This window comes from Adiantum capillus-veneris, chromosome 22 (genome assembly GCF_014529385.1).
Source record: "Adiantum capillus-veneris isolate H3 chromosome 22, ASM1452938v2, whole genome shotgun sequence".
NCBI classification, from domain to species: Eukaryota; Viridiplantae; Streptophyta; class Polypodiopsida; order Polypodiales; family Pteridaceae; genus Adiantum; species Adiantum capillus-veneris.
The window spans coordinates 96787002-96804079 of NC_140952.1; the positions used below are offsets into that span (position 1 = coordinate 96787002).

At 38.9% G+C, this 17078-nt stretch overlaps 1 protein-coding gene across 1 annotated transcript; it reads right to left on the reverse strand.

Annotated features, from left to right (window-relative positions):
• Positions 1-9167: 9167 nt before the first annotated feature.
• LOC147429858 (uncharacterized) lies at positions 9168-9924 on the reverse strand. Its single transcript, XM_086495067.1, has 2 exons — positions 9475-9924; positions 9168-9401 (listed from the first exon to the last, which is right to left on the reverse strand). The coding sequence occupies exons 1-2, from the start codon at positions 9922-9924 to the stop codon at positions 9168-9170; spliced, it is 684 nt and encodes a 227-aa protein (XP_086351193.1).
• Positions 9925-17078: the final 7154 nt, after the last annotated feature.

A 17078-nucleotide genomic window follows, 5' to 3' on the forward strand; every position in this document is an offset into this window, starting at 1 on the left:
GCATAACCTTACATTAAATTACATGATCAAGCAAAGAAGAATCGACATAATTTCATAATTTCTCTTTATTTCTCTCTCTATCACTTACCTTTAGATAATTTCCTGCTTCTCTCTCTTGATACTTCAAGGTAGTGCCATTCACGATTCAACAAGACGGTGAATTCGATCCACACACAGTCAATTTATCATAGGAGAATGCAATGGCCATTTTCGTTACTCTCTCTCTCTCTCTCTCTCTCCCCTACACCACTATGACTACACACACTAACTTCCACACACACATGAGCAAGAAGACAATTACACACACACTGATTGCAGCAGGTTTCGTTCTCTTTCTCTCTCTCTCTCTCTAAATCTTGCAATTGCAACGCTACCTACAGATACACACACAATCGCAAGAAACCTACGTTCTCTCTCTAACTCTCTCTCTCTCTCTAACTTTCACTCATCTTTTGGTTGCTACAGCGCTACCCTCTAACTTTCTCTTCCTAACTTCCTTTCTAGGCTCGCTAGCTTCCCACTGATTAGGGGGCCCTACCATCAGACAAGAAGACGTCATTTTTCCTCTAACTCTCTTCAACGTTTCCAATCTCCAGTTAACGACCTTATAAAATAATGCATAAAAATTTGTTTTGATCTTGAACTTTGAAATTCATTTTATCTCCCCTTCACACTCTATCTCTTGCTCTCATGGTTTTCGACCCACACAAGGCAGCACTTCTTGCAGCCTCCCTCTCGGCTCTATACTCGCGCTCTTCTCATTGTTCTCTCGAGTTCAGTCTCACAGGGTAATGCCCAAAACCTTAAATATCTACGTTAGCTATTCTCGAGCTCAAGACCTCTCACTGCGGCCACATACTAACGTTTTCCCAAAACCACCTATAGATAATCCAGCTTTTAAGTCAGACTAAGATAACTTGTCAGATTTTCCACTAACGTCTATAAACCTTTGCAGTTTCCTTTTGCAGAACAAGCTTAAAATCTACTGGTATTTGTCAATTTAGTCAAGTGAACTTAGACTAGGGATTCATCTAGCGCTTAAAATTTCCTATTAAACTCAGACTGGAATATCTAATGGCCATGGCTTGAATTTAAAGTCACTACCCTAACTAACAACAAACTCTCTAAAACTAACTCCACTCATCAAGGGACTAACTATCTTAAGTTAAAGCTTATATCAACAAGCAATTATAAAATTAACAAGACTTAGCACTAATGCATTCATTATGGCAATCATTAATATGCTAATGCACCTAACATGCCAGTGCAGATCCCAAGTTACCCCAGTTTTGGTACAAAATGTAAAAATATTATGGTATCTACATTCCTCCCTCACTGAATTATGAAGTCTTCCTCGACGAACAAGAATGTGTTCTACACTCGTATGAACTTCATTAACTGCTGCAACTCCCTAGCTTGGCAACTACACTTTGAAAAATAACTAGCTCCCCTCCTTAACTGTGAACGTCCTCGTGAACATAAAGTCTAAAACACATTACACTAACACTAGTAGTCTGTCCATTCTTACTTATTTTAAAACAAGAACTAGATTTGTTTCAACAATAAAACCGTTAATCAGTCATTCAGTGACAACTCAGTGACAAATTAATAAACACTAGACATAGTTATATAAACATGTTAACCCCAGGAAATGTATATACCCTCACTAACTAGCATTTATAAGGATTAAAAATCACAAACCTAAACCTCACCAATAGCAACTAAAATTAATAATAAAGTGACTAGTTAATGGAATAACTATAAACCGCCCTAGGCAAGACCATAAATTTATTACTATTTAATAGCAAGAACAACCCCCCTCCATGGCGCTAGAGCTCTATAGAGGTAAACCAATTAACCCCTATATTATAGAAAATATACAGTATTCACATCTAAGTGGAAGTCATTGCCTTTAATTTATTTCCCTTCTTTTGAATTCCCAAGTTTTTAGTGTTTTTTTTTCATGCATTCTTTTTCTTGTTTTTGTTTTTATTTTGATTTTTAGCATCAGACTTGATTGTTTTTTTTTTCGCACACATTCCACTCTTATTGCTGCATCGAGCGAATTATTAGCACTTACTCTTCCACCCCGTACAAAACCTGGCTACGGCTCGTGGCTTTGTCACTAGAGACAAAGTGGACCACCCGCCTACCAAACTTGTACGGTGACGATCACACAACATATAACATATAAGTTTTGTTTTATTCTTCCCTTGGCTCATCACTAGTGTAAATTAACTAGCATACCGACCATAATCTAGAGTTTAAAGGTCTATACTCCCAAGCACATAGACCTACATCACTTCTAAGGGATCATTAGATCACCATTAAGAGAATAAATATATTGCCCAAAACTAGTTTAGCTAAAGTGATTCTATTAAATAATCACCTTGACTACATTTCTCAGCCACTAACAGCTTGGTCACCGGTCAGTGATTGCTAAGTCTAGATAAAGGAAATTTAAAAAGAACATATAAACCCCCTAAGCTAACAAGTCTAATATAACTATGAATAGTGTTGTACTAACTTGTCACTGACACATCTATTACAGCAAGCACACAAATAATCAAAACTAAATAAATGAACAGTATAGGTAGAAGTAAACCACCTGGTTAATCTGCTTGAAAATGCTCCACTTTAGAGCTACATCCCTAGAGATAGCTTTGACAGTCATCTCCAATTTGTAACAGGTACTTCTCCGCAAAATTGCTCGGTTATGCAAAAAGATTAGACTACACTCCCCCTAAAGGAATGTAGTTATCCTACTCCTAATTTTTATGGGTTTTTGTTTTGTTTTGTTTTTGTTGTTGTTTTTCTTTTTAGTGTTTTGTTTTCAATAAAACAAAAGAAATCAAGCATAAAAGAAATGATTCTTTTTGGATTTTGTGGAACTTTTTAACTTTTTTTTTTGTGGTTTTGTTTTTTGTGGTTTTGTTTTTTTTTTAAAAGCCTCTCGCTACATATGACGGAATAGTGCAGGTGCATTGGCTAAGCCAAAAGGTGCTGCACGCTGAAGACCCCCTCCATAGGGTAAAGCCTGGCTATATAGAACTATCGCATGCTGTTTAGGCAATAATACATGATATAATCCCCTAGGTAACCCCAAGGGTTACCCCTCATCCTCATCATCAAGAGTAACAAACTCCAAATCTTCGAGGGGGTCAACCATGATGTCCTCATCTAAGACGAGAAACATCTCCATGAATGCTATAGGGCCATTTTCACAAAAATACCCAAAGAGCGTAATCAAAAACCGTAAATAGTCCCAATCATGCACCTCTAAGTCAAAAACCATGGCCCACCATCGTAATAGCCATTCTACTTCATATATATCATCAATCATGCACACAATAGTCTCTATGCCTAACCCACGGATGAAAGGTCTAAACACAGCAAACAAATAGTCTAGAGATGTTTCCATGACTCACCAAGTAGATGGACTCCAATGGGTGTGGTGGTGGACGAGGCAATAATCCCTGCCATAGAATAACCATTGTTAACACTCATTCCAAAGCAAGTATGAAATAAACAAACTGCTACTACAACTACAACCCTCTTCTTTTTATAATGGTTTTACCCTTATGTCATTTTTTTCCCCTTTTTTTAATAGAAAACTAAGTGAAATAATGTTTCACTTTCAGACCATTGACTTTAAAAGGATCTAAAGCTTCGTCAATGTCCGAAACTAACAAGGAACCATTAGTGAAGGTCCGAAGTACGTTAAAACGACCTAGCCATCGTATCTGCAGTTTCCAGGAAACTTATAGTAACGGCTATCATAAATTAACACCTTATCATTTTTTTTAAATTTCCGAACTTTAATATGGCGATCATGCCAAGATTTACGTCGCTTTTGCATAGCCTCAAGACTTTGTAAGGCTAGCAAGTGCATCTCGTCGAGTTTAGTCAAGGTAAACAACCTATCTTTTAAAGATTTCTCCTCACCAAGTCTAGTAGATAAGGCAACCCTTAAGGTTGGAATCTCCTTTTCGATTGGTAATATGGCTTTAACACCATAAACTAAAGTGAAGGGTGTATTTTGTGTTGTTACCTTAAAAGTGGTGCGATAAGCCCATAATGCTTCTGGTACTCGTTCATCCCAATCACGGCGATTATCAGCTATCGTTTTTGTTAAAATGTTACCCAGAATTCTGTTGGTAACTTCCACTTGCCCATTTGCACGTGGATAATAAGGTGTAGACTTTCGATGTTTAATTTTATAGAGCTCGGTCATTTCCCTAATAGTGTCATTGAGGAAATGAGATCCTCGATCGCTAACCAGCTCTAATGGACAACCAAATCTTGTAATAATATCCTCATAGAGGAACTTAGCCACATCTAAGGCTCTATCAGTTTTCAGAGGTTTAGCTTCAACCCACTTGGTAACATAGTCTGTGCAGACCAAAATATATCGATTAGAACGATATCGGGATGGAGGATCTATAGGTCCTACAAAATCTATTCCCCATTTCTCAAATGGTTTCAAAGCTAGTATTGGGGTTAACGGTGTTGCATATTGAGCAGTGGGTCAACCCACTCGCTGACATTTATCACACTTTTTTACAATGTGCAAAGGAGTCCTTATAAACAGTCGGCCACCAATATCCTGCCATCAATACTTTTCTTGTAGTCAATTCCCCTGCAAAATGGCCTCCACAAGGCTCATCATGTAATGCCTTTAAAATTTGATAAATCTCATCCTCTCTTAAGCATCGTCTATAGATTTGTTCACGATGAAAATAGTGATATAAGAAACCCCCCATTAATGAATAATGACGGGCTTGAAGAAGTAGTTTCTTCTTTTCATGCTTAGTCGCTTTATGAGGATATTCAGACGTGCTAAGGAAGTTAGCTATATCGGCATACCAAGGTAGCTCACTTTCGACCAGAAACAATTTAGCATCGGGTAAGTCATCATCAACTCCCCTCTCTACATCATCAGTGAGCAATCTAGAAAGATGGTCAGCTAACACATGCGACTTGCCTGGTCGTACAACTACCTCAAAGTCAAATTCTTGTAAAAGTAACATCCATCGGATCACTCTCCTAGAAATCTCTGGTTTATTTAACAAGTATTTCAATGCGGCATGATCCACATAAAATACAAAATGATTTCCCAATAGATAATGTCAAAATTTATCGACAGAGAAAACCATAGACATGCATTCTTTTTCGGTTGTAGTGTAATTATGCTCAGGGTAACTTAAGACCCTACTAGCATAATAAATTGGATGATCAACCTTCTTATCATCAGCTTGACATAATACTGCCCCAACTACTGTATGTGATGCATCAACATGGATATGAAATTCTTTTGTCCAATCAGGACTCACTAGAATTGGCGCTTTTATCAACCGGTCTTTAATGTCCTCAAATGCAACTTGACATTTGTCAGTCCACACATAACTCATATCCTTTTCAGTAAATTTTTCAGAGGTCCCACAATTGAAGCAAAGTTCAAAATGAACCTCCTATAGTAATTTGCATGCCCTAGAAATCCTCGCAGTTGACAAATATTTTGAGGTACTGGCAAATCTTTGATTTTACTAACCTTACTCTCATCTACCGTAATGCTATCCCGAGAGAAAACATGCCCCAATAGTATCCCTTTGGTTATCCCAAAGAAACACTTCTCATGGTTTAAAGAAATGCCCATTTCAATGCTACGTTCAAACACTAAGGCCAATTTTTCAGGCATATCCTCTTCAGTTCCTTGCACTGAAAAATCATCTAAGAAAATCTCCATCCACTTTTGTAGAAAATCCTGATAAGCTGCAATCATAACATGTTGGAATGTGGCCGGGGCATTACATAGCCCAAATGGCATAACTTGATAAGCAAATGTTCCCCATTCAGTAGTAAAAGTAGTTTTTGACTGATCATCTTCATGTATTTGAATCTGATTATAGCCACTGAACCCATCCATAAAGGAATAAAGGGCATACCCGGCAACACGATCTAAAACTTGATCGGTAAAGGGCAAAGGGAAATGATCTTTCTTAGTTTTCCCATTGAGTTTTCTATAGTCCACACAGATACGGATTTTCTTATTTTTCTTGGGTACTACCACAATTGGGGAAACCCAATCACTGTAAGCAACCACATAGATAAATCCCACCTCCAAGAGTTTCATTATTTTTGCCTTAACCAATTCAGCATAAACAGGATTGGTGTGACAGTGACGTTGACAAATAGGTCGAGCCCCATGTTCTAAATCGATATAGTGTTGACATAGCTCAGGCTTGACTCCTCGTAAGTCTTTATACGACCATGCAAAATCATGTTGATACTTTGTAAGTACTTCTTTGAAACGCTCCAACACTTCTCCTTTTAAATGTCAAAAATTTTCCTTCTGACACTTCCCATTGAACAGTTGAATTATCTTTCGATAGTACAAAGGAAGATTGTGTTCGTGGCATAGCCTTGATTAGAGGATGTTTGTCCTCCTTATAAACAACATTTTCAAGTAAATTGTGTTTATTTATAAGAGATTCAGAATATTACTTTTTAGTCTCCGTATCACTCATAACAGCCACCGATTGTGTCCCACAATAGGGTACAATCTCAGTTTCATAACTCTTTGTTGACAAGCCCTCTCTATTTACCATATAGGTATCCAGTGTTACTTCAGACATGAAAGAGATCTCAGTCTGGAATTCTGAGACGTCACTGGTTCCATATTCCTCTGGCTGTTCTTCCATACCTTCCTGTTCATAATAATCTTCCCATTGCTTCAATAATTCTTTGCTATGATTAGCCTCTAAAATAGCTTGGCCTTTTTCTCTTTCTAGTCCGGCTATTTTTTGTAGCACTTGAGCCATACCTTCATCTGCTAACTCACGCTCTTTTAATAATTGTTCCTAGATGGAGTTTACTTCTACTAATGCACTGGACTGTCCTTTAGACTTATCCGTATTCTTTAAGTCATCCTCCAGAGATATAATAAAACAATTTGCCAAACACTCATCTGAGGTGTACATCCATTGGGCAATGTCCATATCAGAATCATCACCCGAAGAATAATGAACTTCATATTCACCCATTCCTAGGTGACGGGCATAATTACCAACACTCTCTGCTGTGGAGATTGTCCCAGTGGAATCATCCTCTATCCGCATATGGTAACCATTGTGCAGAAATCGAGAATATTTATCCGTATCTAATGAGAAGCGTTGTTTAATTGCTTCTTCCTCCTCTGATTTATTGCCACTATAATATGTGTTGTCTTCTGTTTCTAACACAGTCGATTTTTTATACTCCCTCAAAAATTCTTTAGAGACAACTCGCAATTCTACTCTATCGTCGCGAGGACCAATAGTGATCACTCTTTTGTGCCAACTTTGCACACACCTGGATTGAACAATCCAAGGTCGTCCTAACAATATTGGGAAAGAGGCTCCATACGAATGTGGTCGGACTATCAAGTAGCTCATATGAAATTCAAGTCCTTCCAGTATGGTCTTGATCCCTTGTAAAATCCCTAAGGGTTTTACACGTCATTGATCATCCAAGCGTAGAATAATGTTTGTAGGTTCCACTTGTTTCAATCCCAACTCCCCCATAGTTTGCTCAGTCATTAAACTGACTGCTGCTCCACCATCTAATTGCACTTCCGTCACACTATGGCTTCCTATTTCCAAGGAAATAGTAGGCGCTTCTAAATCCATAAACATATCTACTACTTGAACTCATTTTTCTTTAATTGGATCAATCATTTTAGAGCTTCTTCTCTTCCCTCTCCTATGTACGAGCTTATGATATAATTGCTTCTTACAAAGAGGAGATATCTCTACTAAAGTGGTCAAGTCCAATGATATTTTACAATCTTTCATAGACTCCCATAAATTAAAGGTATCTGGTACACTCTTTTTGTGAACTATAGATGTTTGTAATCTTTCTGGAAAAGGTGCTATACCTTTTGTAATTTCTTCCTTTTCTTGTAGCTCAAAATCAATCGGTGATTCATCCACAGAATGATCCTCTGATGCTTCTTCAGGAGATTCTAAGAACTCTTTAATAGAAGAGTTATCAACTTTCTTATTCACATTTGGGACAATAAACCCTTTATCATGGTCCATCGTTTGAGATCGAGTAACTACCCCAACCATCACAGGTTCTTTAGCAAAAGTCACTCTCCTTGCTTTTCGTTTATGAGGGAATGCATCTTGCACTTGTTCAACCTCTACTAAATTGGCAAAAGTACTAGGACCCTCATCGACCTTCTGTTTCCCTTTGTCATTTTGCAATGAAGTTACCTGTTTTGGGCATACATCTTCATAATGACCCTCCTCACTACATATGCGACATAATGGTATATAATCTTGATTTTTTCGAGGATTGGGGCAATAGGGAGCTATATGCCCTTCCTCTTGACAATTATAGCATACCACATGGCTAGTTGGGCCCATACTTGTGTTAGTGTATCGAAAATTATTCCGGCGAAATGGAGGTCTATACGGAGATTTTCTCCTCATTTGTCCTTGTAACCTTGGCGTAGGTGGTATCCCCTGTGTGGGTAACCCTTGCCATTCTTGTTGTAATTGCTGCTGATAAGTTTTAGGAAGGCCCCTTTGCATAAAAGGTTGAGGTGGTGGACCTATCTCATAAGTCATATTGCTCCTATCCATAAAGTTATAATTAGTTTGCATAGCCTTTGCTTGTCGGCGTTCATACGCTTGCTTTACAAAGCAATTGTCTTCCACATGATTGTTTTTTAGACAAAAGGTACAAAATAGTGTACGTACTTGGTCTGGCACTACCCTTGATGCAGTTGGACATTCAGTTGCCAAATGGCCGTAACCGTTGCACTTCCCACACCACACATTGGATCTTATTGGAGGTGCACTCATAGACGGGCTTGCTGCTTGTTGAGCTATATCATATACTTCTTTCATTTGAGATCTTAAAGCACTCAAAATTTCTTCTTTTAATTTTCCAACTGTGACTGTCATTAATTGGACTACCCTCTCTTCTGTGAGAGCTGGTGGTGGTGGTGTACTAGTCTGCAGCATATATGCTGGAGCTGTCATATACGGATTTGGAGTATAATAAGGAGTTTGATTTGTATTTACCACCACTTGTGGTGGTGTACCTCCATAACCATATACAGGCTCTTGAGTTCGTGGAATCGGTATAGTGGGAGAAGTAACCATACTAGGTCCACTAAACTATTCTCTTCTCCTCTGTTGGCTTAATTGCACCTCTTCCCAATTTCTAGCTTCTTGTTTAGCAGTTGTTAAGTCTGTCGGTCTTCTTAAACTCACATATTGTTGAGCGTTCGGATCTCGCAAGCCATCTACAAGCCTACGCTTTTGAGTATCCTCATTGGGTGCCGTATTTCCCATCTTTCTTACTATTGTCTCTATCCTTTGGATGTAATGATCAATGCTTTCGTTGATCCCCTGCTGAAGATATTTCCTAATTTCTAGCTTCTTGTTTAGCAGCTGTTAAGTCTACCGATCTTCTTAAACTCACATATTGTTGAGCGTTCGGATCTCGCAAGCCATCTACAAGCCTACGCTTTTGAGTATCCTCATTGGGTGCCATATTTACCATCTTTCTTACTATTGTCTCTATCCTTTGGATGTAATGATCAATGCTTTCGTTGATCCCCTGCTGAAGATAGTCTAACTGTTGAGCGAGTCTATCTTGGAATCCCTGACGGCGAAACTTTGCTAAAAATTCTCTTGTCAGCTCAGGGTAAGTAGCCCTATTTGCTGCTGGTACATTACCATACCAACTGGCAGCTTCATCCTTAAATGCAGCTGGAAAAATATGTAGTTTTTGATCATTATCCACAATTTCGTTTGCTACACATGTTACTTCAAATTTTTGAAGATGCGCATCCGGGTCTTCATCCCAGAGTCCTGCAAACTGTGTAAAGTCTGCCAATCGTATCGTAGCTCGTGTTACAGGCACTGCCATTTGTTCTAACGGATTTTCAAAGAGTGGGTCTTCCCAAAAAATTAGTACTCGTGGTCTGGGTAAAGCAAATAAATTTCTCAACCCCAAGTCTTGACACTGGTCTAAATTAAACGGTTGGTCAACTATTTCTCTCTCTGGTGTGGGGTTGGCCCACTAATCTACCTTCTCTTAATCCCTCAATAAGTACTCCTGGTACTTGTTCTAAAAGTAACGCGTTAACGCGCTTGAGTTGATTGGCAAGATCTTGAGCAATTATCTCCTCTCGCCTCTTTCTACGTTCTTCTCTAGCCCTATTTTGCTCTTCTCCTCTACTAGAATCTACTCCACTCATACAATGCACACAATCGTGTAACTCCTCTCGATACTAATCCTTCAATGCAACGTATACCACTGCTAGGATTTCACGCTCAATCTTTATATTATCCTCTCCAGTTTCTATAAGAGACTTTAGTAACTGATTTACTAAGGGTCGTAAAAGAGGTTTTATTTTGCTCCTATGTGCTATTTTAGCAATAATTTGTCTTAAGATTTTTTCTCTTTACTATAACCGTTGATCTTGTGTTTCCAATCACACAAGGTGGATGTGGAACACGACAACAGTATTGACAATGAGTCCTCCTTCTCTCTGTTTGTAGTTGAGTTAGTGACCCTACAGAGTTAGTCGACACAATGTTTTGGGGTTCGAAATCCCAATTTTTATACTCTTGGAGCCACTCGACGTTAGGCCGTAGTTTTCCAAGCATACTTTTATAGTTACTTGCTTCTACAAAAGCCACTCAGACGCAGATTTTTCTTCTAGCTCAGATTTTTCTTCTACAAAAGCCACTCAGACGCAGATTTTTCTTCTAGCTCAAGGATGTCCCTATGCTCTTTAATCATGTAAGGGTCCAACTCTCTACGAACCCCACTCCCTAATGCTAAGTACTTCCTAAAATCGCTAAATGCTAGCGGCCTTTCTTTTGGAATCGAGTACCTTTCACAATGGTATCCCCCTCCTGAATCGAATGCTATTGTCTTATAGTATATTACGTCCACTAATTTCCAGTGGGCGATCAGCTGAATTGCTACGTATGTGTCTAAGTGCGTTAAGGTTTTTGCACAGGATCACTAGGGGTGTTAACGATTATTTCCTAGGTTTCTAACTGCTGAGCATCTACGTTTAGGGCCCTTTCCGGCTAAGTGTACTCGTGCACACACTCTCCTTGTTCCCCTAATGCACTACACAGCCAGCCTATGTATAGGCCTTTATAAGTGTACTCTACCGCGCTCGTGGCTCTTAAAAGCTTGTCTATTATTTTCCACTTAATGAGATCAGGCAAATTGGTGACCCATTCTAACGACATAGAACCCTTGAGTACAGTCGTATTACTTTGAGTATGGAAACTCAACTTATTGAAATTTGATTGAATCTCCCTTTCAATTGGATAATTCTAAGTGTCCACGGACACCTGTGTACTATTTTTTATTTCTCTAAACTAGACTAAACAACTCTTTATCTCACTCTAGGTCTCTAAGTCAAACCAGAGAACAATCGGCATGCAAAGTCTATCAACCGGGAAACCCCGTAGCTAAAGTAGCTAGCCGAACTCCCGGCGAACGCACCAAATGAACGTTATTTGCTATGCTAAAGTTCATTTTAACAGATTTAAGATTATGCGCTCGTTTTTCACTTATTTTGCTAAATTTTCTAAATTTTGTAGTCTAGCAGGTACAAATTTAATCAATTTTTTTACTCAATACACCAATTTGATAAGTCAAGCTGCTAAATTTCCATTAAAATGTCAATATCTTTCTGTCCCCAGATGATTACTAAATATGTAACACTATGCAAAATGTTTCATTTCATACAATTTTAAATGCAAATAAACTTCAACTGAAATTGGTTCTTTTCAAATTACTGAGATACTATCTAAATTTATATATATATATTTTTAAAAGTTTTTTTAATAAAAATGTTAATACTAATCTCTCTCTAGAATATGATTCCTCTCTCTCTTCTTTGCTTACTTCTCTATCCAGTTTTTCTCTCTCCCATTTCTCACTTCTTAATTTCTCTCTCTTTTTCTAAACCCTTCCACACACTCACTGCGATGCACACATTCCTTCCTACATTCACATACTAAATTTCAAGCAATAAAGAAATGAAATCAACAGTCAAAGTCATAATATGCAATTTCTATTATTCTCTCTCTTCTTATCTCTCTCTTGATTTTTGCTACACACAGTCATACAGTTCAATAATTGATGCTTACAGTAACCCACACACACTCAATTTATCAAGTCTCATTCTCTCGTTCTCTTTCTTTCTACACACTAACAGTAGCATTATTCATTCATAAAATCACACATAATATTGCTAGAAAGATGACACAGTTGACAGGAAACGACTTCTTTCTTTCCTATGCTTTATGTTTAAACGATTTTATCTCTCCCTAACACTTCACAGTAGCATAACCTTACATTAAATTACATGATCAAGCAAAGAAGAATCGACATAATTTCAGAATTTCGCTTTATTTCTCTCTCTATCACTTACCTTTAGATAATTTCCTGCTTCTCTCTCTTGATACTTCAAGGTAGCGCCATTCACGATTCAGCAAGACGGTGAATTCGATCCACACACAGTCAATTTATCATAGGAGAATGCAATGGCCATTTTCGTTACTCTCTCTCTCTCTCTCTCTCTCTCTCTCTCTCTCCCTCCCTCCTACACCACTATGACTACACACACTAACTTCCACACACACATGAGCAAGAAGACAATTACACACACACACACACACACACTGATTGCAGCAGGTTTCGTTCTCTTTCTCTCTCTCTCTCTCTCTCTCTCTCTCTCTCTAAATCTTGCAATTGCAGCGCTACCTACAGATACACACACAATCGTAAGAAACCTACGTTCTCTCTCTAGCTCTCTCTCTCTCTCTCTCTCTCTCTCTAACTTTCACTCATCTTTTGGTTGCTACAGCGCTACCCTCTAACTTTCTCTTCCTAACTTCCTTTCTAGGCTCGCTAGCTTCCCACTGATTAGGCGGCCCTACCAGCAGACAAGAAGACGTCATTTTTCCTCTAACTCTCTTCAACGTTTCCAATCTCCAGTTAACGACCTTATAAAATAATGCATAAAAATTTGTTTTGATCTTGAACTTTGAAATTCATTTTATCTCCCCTTCACACTCTATCTCTTGCTCTCATGGTTTTCGACCCACACAAGGCAGCACTTCTTGCAGCCTCCCTCTCGGCTCTATACTCGCGCTCTTCTCATTGTTCTCTCAAGTTCAATCTCACAGGGTAATGCCCAAAACCTTAAATATCTACGTTAGCTATTCTCGAGCTCAAGACCTCTCACTGCGGCCACATACTAACGTTTTCCCAAAACCACCTATAGATAATCCAGCTTTTAAGTCAAACTAAGATAACTTGTCAGATTTTCCACTAACGTCTATAAACCTTTGCAGTTTCCTTTTGCAGAACAAGCTTAAAATCTACTGGTATTTGTCAATTTAGTCAAGTGAACTTAGACTAGGGATTCATCTAGCGCTTAAAATTTCCTATTAAACTCAGACTGGAATATCTAATGGCCATGGCTTGAATTTAAAGTCACTACCCTAACTAACAACAAACTCTCTAAAACTAACTCCACTCATCAAGGGCTAACTATCTTAAGTTAAAGCTTATATCAACAAGCAATTATAAAATTAACAAGACTTAGCACTAATGCATTCATTATGGAAATCATTAATATGATAATACACCTAACATGCCCGTGCAGATCCCAAGTTACCCCAGTTTTGGTACAAAATGTAAAAATATTCTGGTGTCTACAGCTCCTTCGAGTATCTTTGTCACCTGCCATATCTGCATCAGCATACCCTTCTAGAAAAATATCAGTTCCTCTAAAATACAAAGCATTTCTTGTTGTCCCTTTTAGATACCTAAGTATCCACTTCATAGCTTGCTAATTCTCTTTACCTGGGTTGTCCATGAACCTACTCACAACTCCCACTGCATGTGCAATGTATGGCCTTGTCCAGACCATAGCGTACATTAGAGAACCTACCGCTGCAGCATATGGAACTTTAGACATATAGGCTATCTCCTCTTGTGTCTTTGGATACATATCCTTCGTTAGTTTAAAATGACCAGCCAAAGGTGTAGAAACTGGTTTTGCAATTTGCATTGCAAACCTTTCTAGTACCTTCTTGATGTAATCTTCTTGAGATAGCTTTATTGTCTTCTTCGTCCTGTCCCTTGATATTTTCATACCAAGTATTCTCTTTGCAGCACCTAAATCTTTCATTGAAAAATATTTAGACAGCTCCTCTTTTAGGTCTTTGATGTCCTGCATGTTAGCACTTGCAATCAACATGTCATCAACATACAACATTAGGATCATGAATTTTCCATCTCCCAAATTCTTTGTGTAGACGCAGTGATCCGAGTTGCATCTTATGAATCCATGATCCAACATCCATCGATCAAACTTCAAGTACCATTGTCTTGATGCTTGCTTTAAACGATACAAACTCTTCTTTAATCTGCAAACCATTTTCTCCTTACCTTTTACTTCATACCCCTTTGGTTGAAGCATGTAGATTTCCTCCTCTAAGTCACCGTGAGGGAATGCCCTATTTACATCCATTTGCTCGAGATTTAGATCATGAGTAGCCACAAGGCTTAAGACAAGCCTAATTGAGTTCATTTTTACAACAGGAGAAAATATTTCATTGAAGTCAATACCTTTTTTTTGAGAAAACCCTTTTACCAAAAGCCTAGACTTGTACCTTTTCTTCCCACCTTCTTCTTCCTTCACCTTGTACACCCATTTGTTTTGAAGTGCCCGCTTACCTTTAGGCAATTCAACCAATTCCCATGTTTGGTTGCGATGTAGTGAGTCCATCTCCACTTGCATGCTCTTCGTCCATTCTTCTTTGGATTCATGTTGCATAGCTTCTTCGCATGATTCCGGCTTCCAGAATCAGAGATCAAGAGATGGTTGAAGGAAGGAACAAACCTTTCTGGAGGTCTACTTGCTCTTGTAGATCTTCGGGGAATAGGTTGAGGCTCCTCATTTGGTTGACGTTGTTGCACATTGTCACCGTTTGCAGTCCTTGAGTCTTCTCTGTCCTCAAGCTCCATGTACTCATCACCTGTTTCTTTTATTTGTTTTCTTCCCAAGTAATCTTTGTACATATTTTGTTCGTTAAAAATTACATCTCTACTCCTTAAGATTTTACCATCTTCACGATTCCATAGGCGATACCCAAAGTCACCTTCTCCATAGCCAATGAAGAAACACTTTTTGGACTTTGCATCTAGCTTTGATCTTAGGCTTCTATCTATGTGCATGAAAGCCTCACACCCAAACACTTTGAGAAATGCATAATTCACCGGTTTACCTGTCCATGCCTCTTCTCGAACTCCCCCATCCAATGCCGTTGAGGGTGACCGATTGATTAAGTACACAGACGTACTTACAGCTTCCGCCCAAAGCTCAAGCGGTAGTCCTGTATGTAGCCGCAAGCTTCGTACTCGCTCCATGATTGTCCTATTCATCCTTTCCGAAATCCCATTTTGTTGAGGTGTCCTTGGGGTTTTCCTTTGCCTCCGAATGCCATTGCTAGCACAAAAGCTTTCAAAAGCTTGGCTGCAATATTCGCCTCCATTGTTGAGGTGTCCTTGGGGTTTTCCTTTGCCTCCGAATGCCAGTGCTAGCACAAAATCTTTCAAAAGCTTGGCTGCAATATTCGCCTCCATTGTCGGAGCTGAGGCATTTAACCCTGGTATCTGTTTCATTCTCCACAGAGGATTTCCACCTTTAAAATATGGAAAATACATTGGATTTATTCTTCATGACATAAACCCATGTTTTTCCAGTCGTATCGTCTATGAATTTTACATAGTACAATGAGCCACCAAGTGATGGTGTACTTGCAGGACCCCAAACATCAGAATGAGCCAACTCAAGTTTTTTTTTTTTCTTTCATTTTCCGATTTTTGAAATTTTACCCTCTTTTGTTTACCATAAACACAATCTTCACAGAACTCTAAGTCCACTTCTTTCAAACCTTGTAGAAGCTTCTTTGTTTGAAGGATTTGCATTCCTTTGGCACTCATATGCCCAAGTCAGTAGTGCCAGACCGCACTGTCAACTTCTGTAGTTGCTGCATAAGCTGAAGGTTGCGTGCTAACCATATACAAGTAAAGTGTACCGACCTTTTCTCCTTTGGCAACCACCAAAGATCCCTTTGAGATCTTCCACCGTTTGTTTCCGAATGCAATGTTGTGACCTTCATCGTCCAATTGTCCTGTAGAGATCAAATTTTTGCGAAGAGAAGGAACATGCCTAACATCTTTAAGCTTCCATTCATCTCCGTTAGCAGTTTTGACAGAAACTGTACCTTTGTCGACAATCTCACAAGCTTCATCATCTCCCAAGTATACATACCCAAAATTACCTTTGGTGTAATCTTGGAAATGTTTCTTGTGTCGTGTCGCATGGAAGGAAGCCCTGGAATCTACTATCCAGGAATTAGAGACATTGTCTAATGAGAGAATTAGAGCATCTTGCTCTACTTTACCTACCACATTGGCCTCCAATGTTGGCTTGTTGTCTTGAGACTCATTCTCCTTCTTCTTCTTGGACCAACAATCCTTCTTGACGTGGCCCTTCTTGCCGCAGTTCCAACATTCAAGAACTGACTTTGTGCGTGAGTTGCTCCGTCTTGAGCGATTACGACCCTTTTGGTTTTTGAACCTTTCCTTAGGCCTTCCTCTTGTTTCCACTGATAGTGCAGCACTTGATGATTCTCCTGTACTTCTCCTTCGCATTTCCTCGCTTAGGAGAACACCCACAACATCATCAAACTTAAGAGTATTTGTACCAGACATAGAATTACTTACAGCCATCACAAGGCTGTGCCAACTATCCGGTAGAGATGATAGTCTAAGGAGAGCTCGCACTTCATCATCAAAATTGATTTTCACCGATCGAAGTTGACTTATGTTTGTGTTAAAGTCATTTAGGTATTCTACAACTGAACCGTTCTCTGCCATCTTTAGATTGAACAAGCGCTTCATAAGAAATACCTTATTGGATGCCGATGGTTTCTCATAGAAGTCATCAAGTGACTTCATCAAGTCCTCCGTGG

What these genes read in the sequence shown, in the direction of transcription:
- LOC147429858 (XM_086495067.1), bottom strand. Translation starts at nt 9,924, where the DNA reads ATGGCAGTGCCTGTAACACGAGCTACGATACGATTGGCAGACTTTACA. An exon ending in ATCCGAACGCTCAACAATAT is followed by an intron (nt 9,402 to 9,474) that starts GTGAGTTTAAGA and finishes TATCTTCAGCAG; the next exon opens with GGGATCAACGAAAGCATTGA.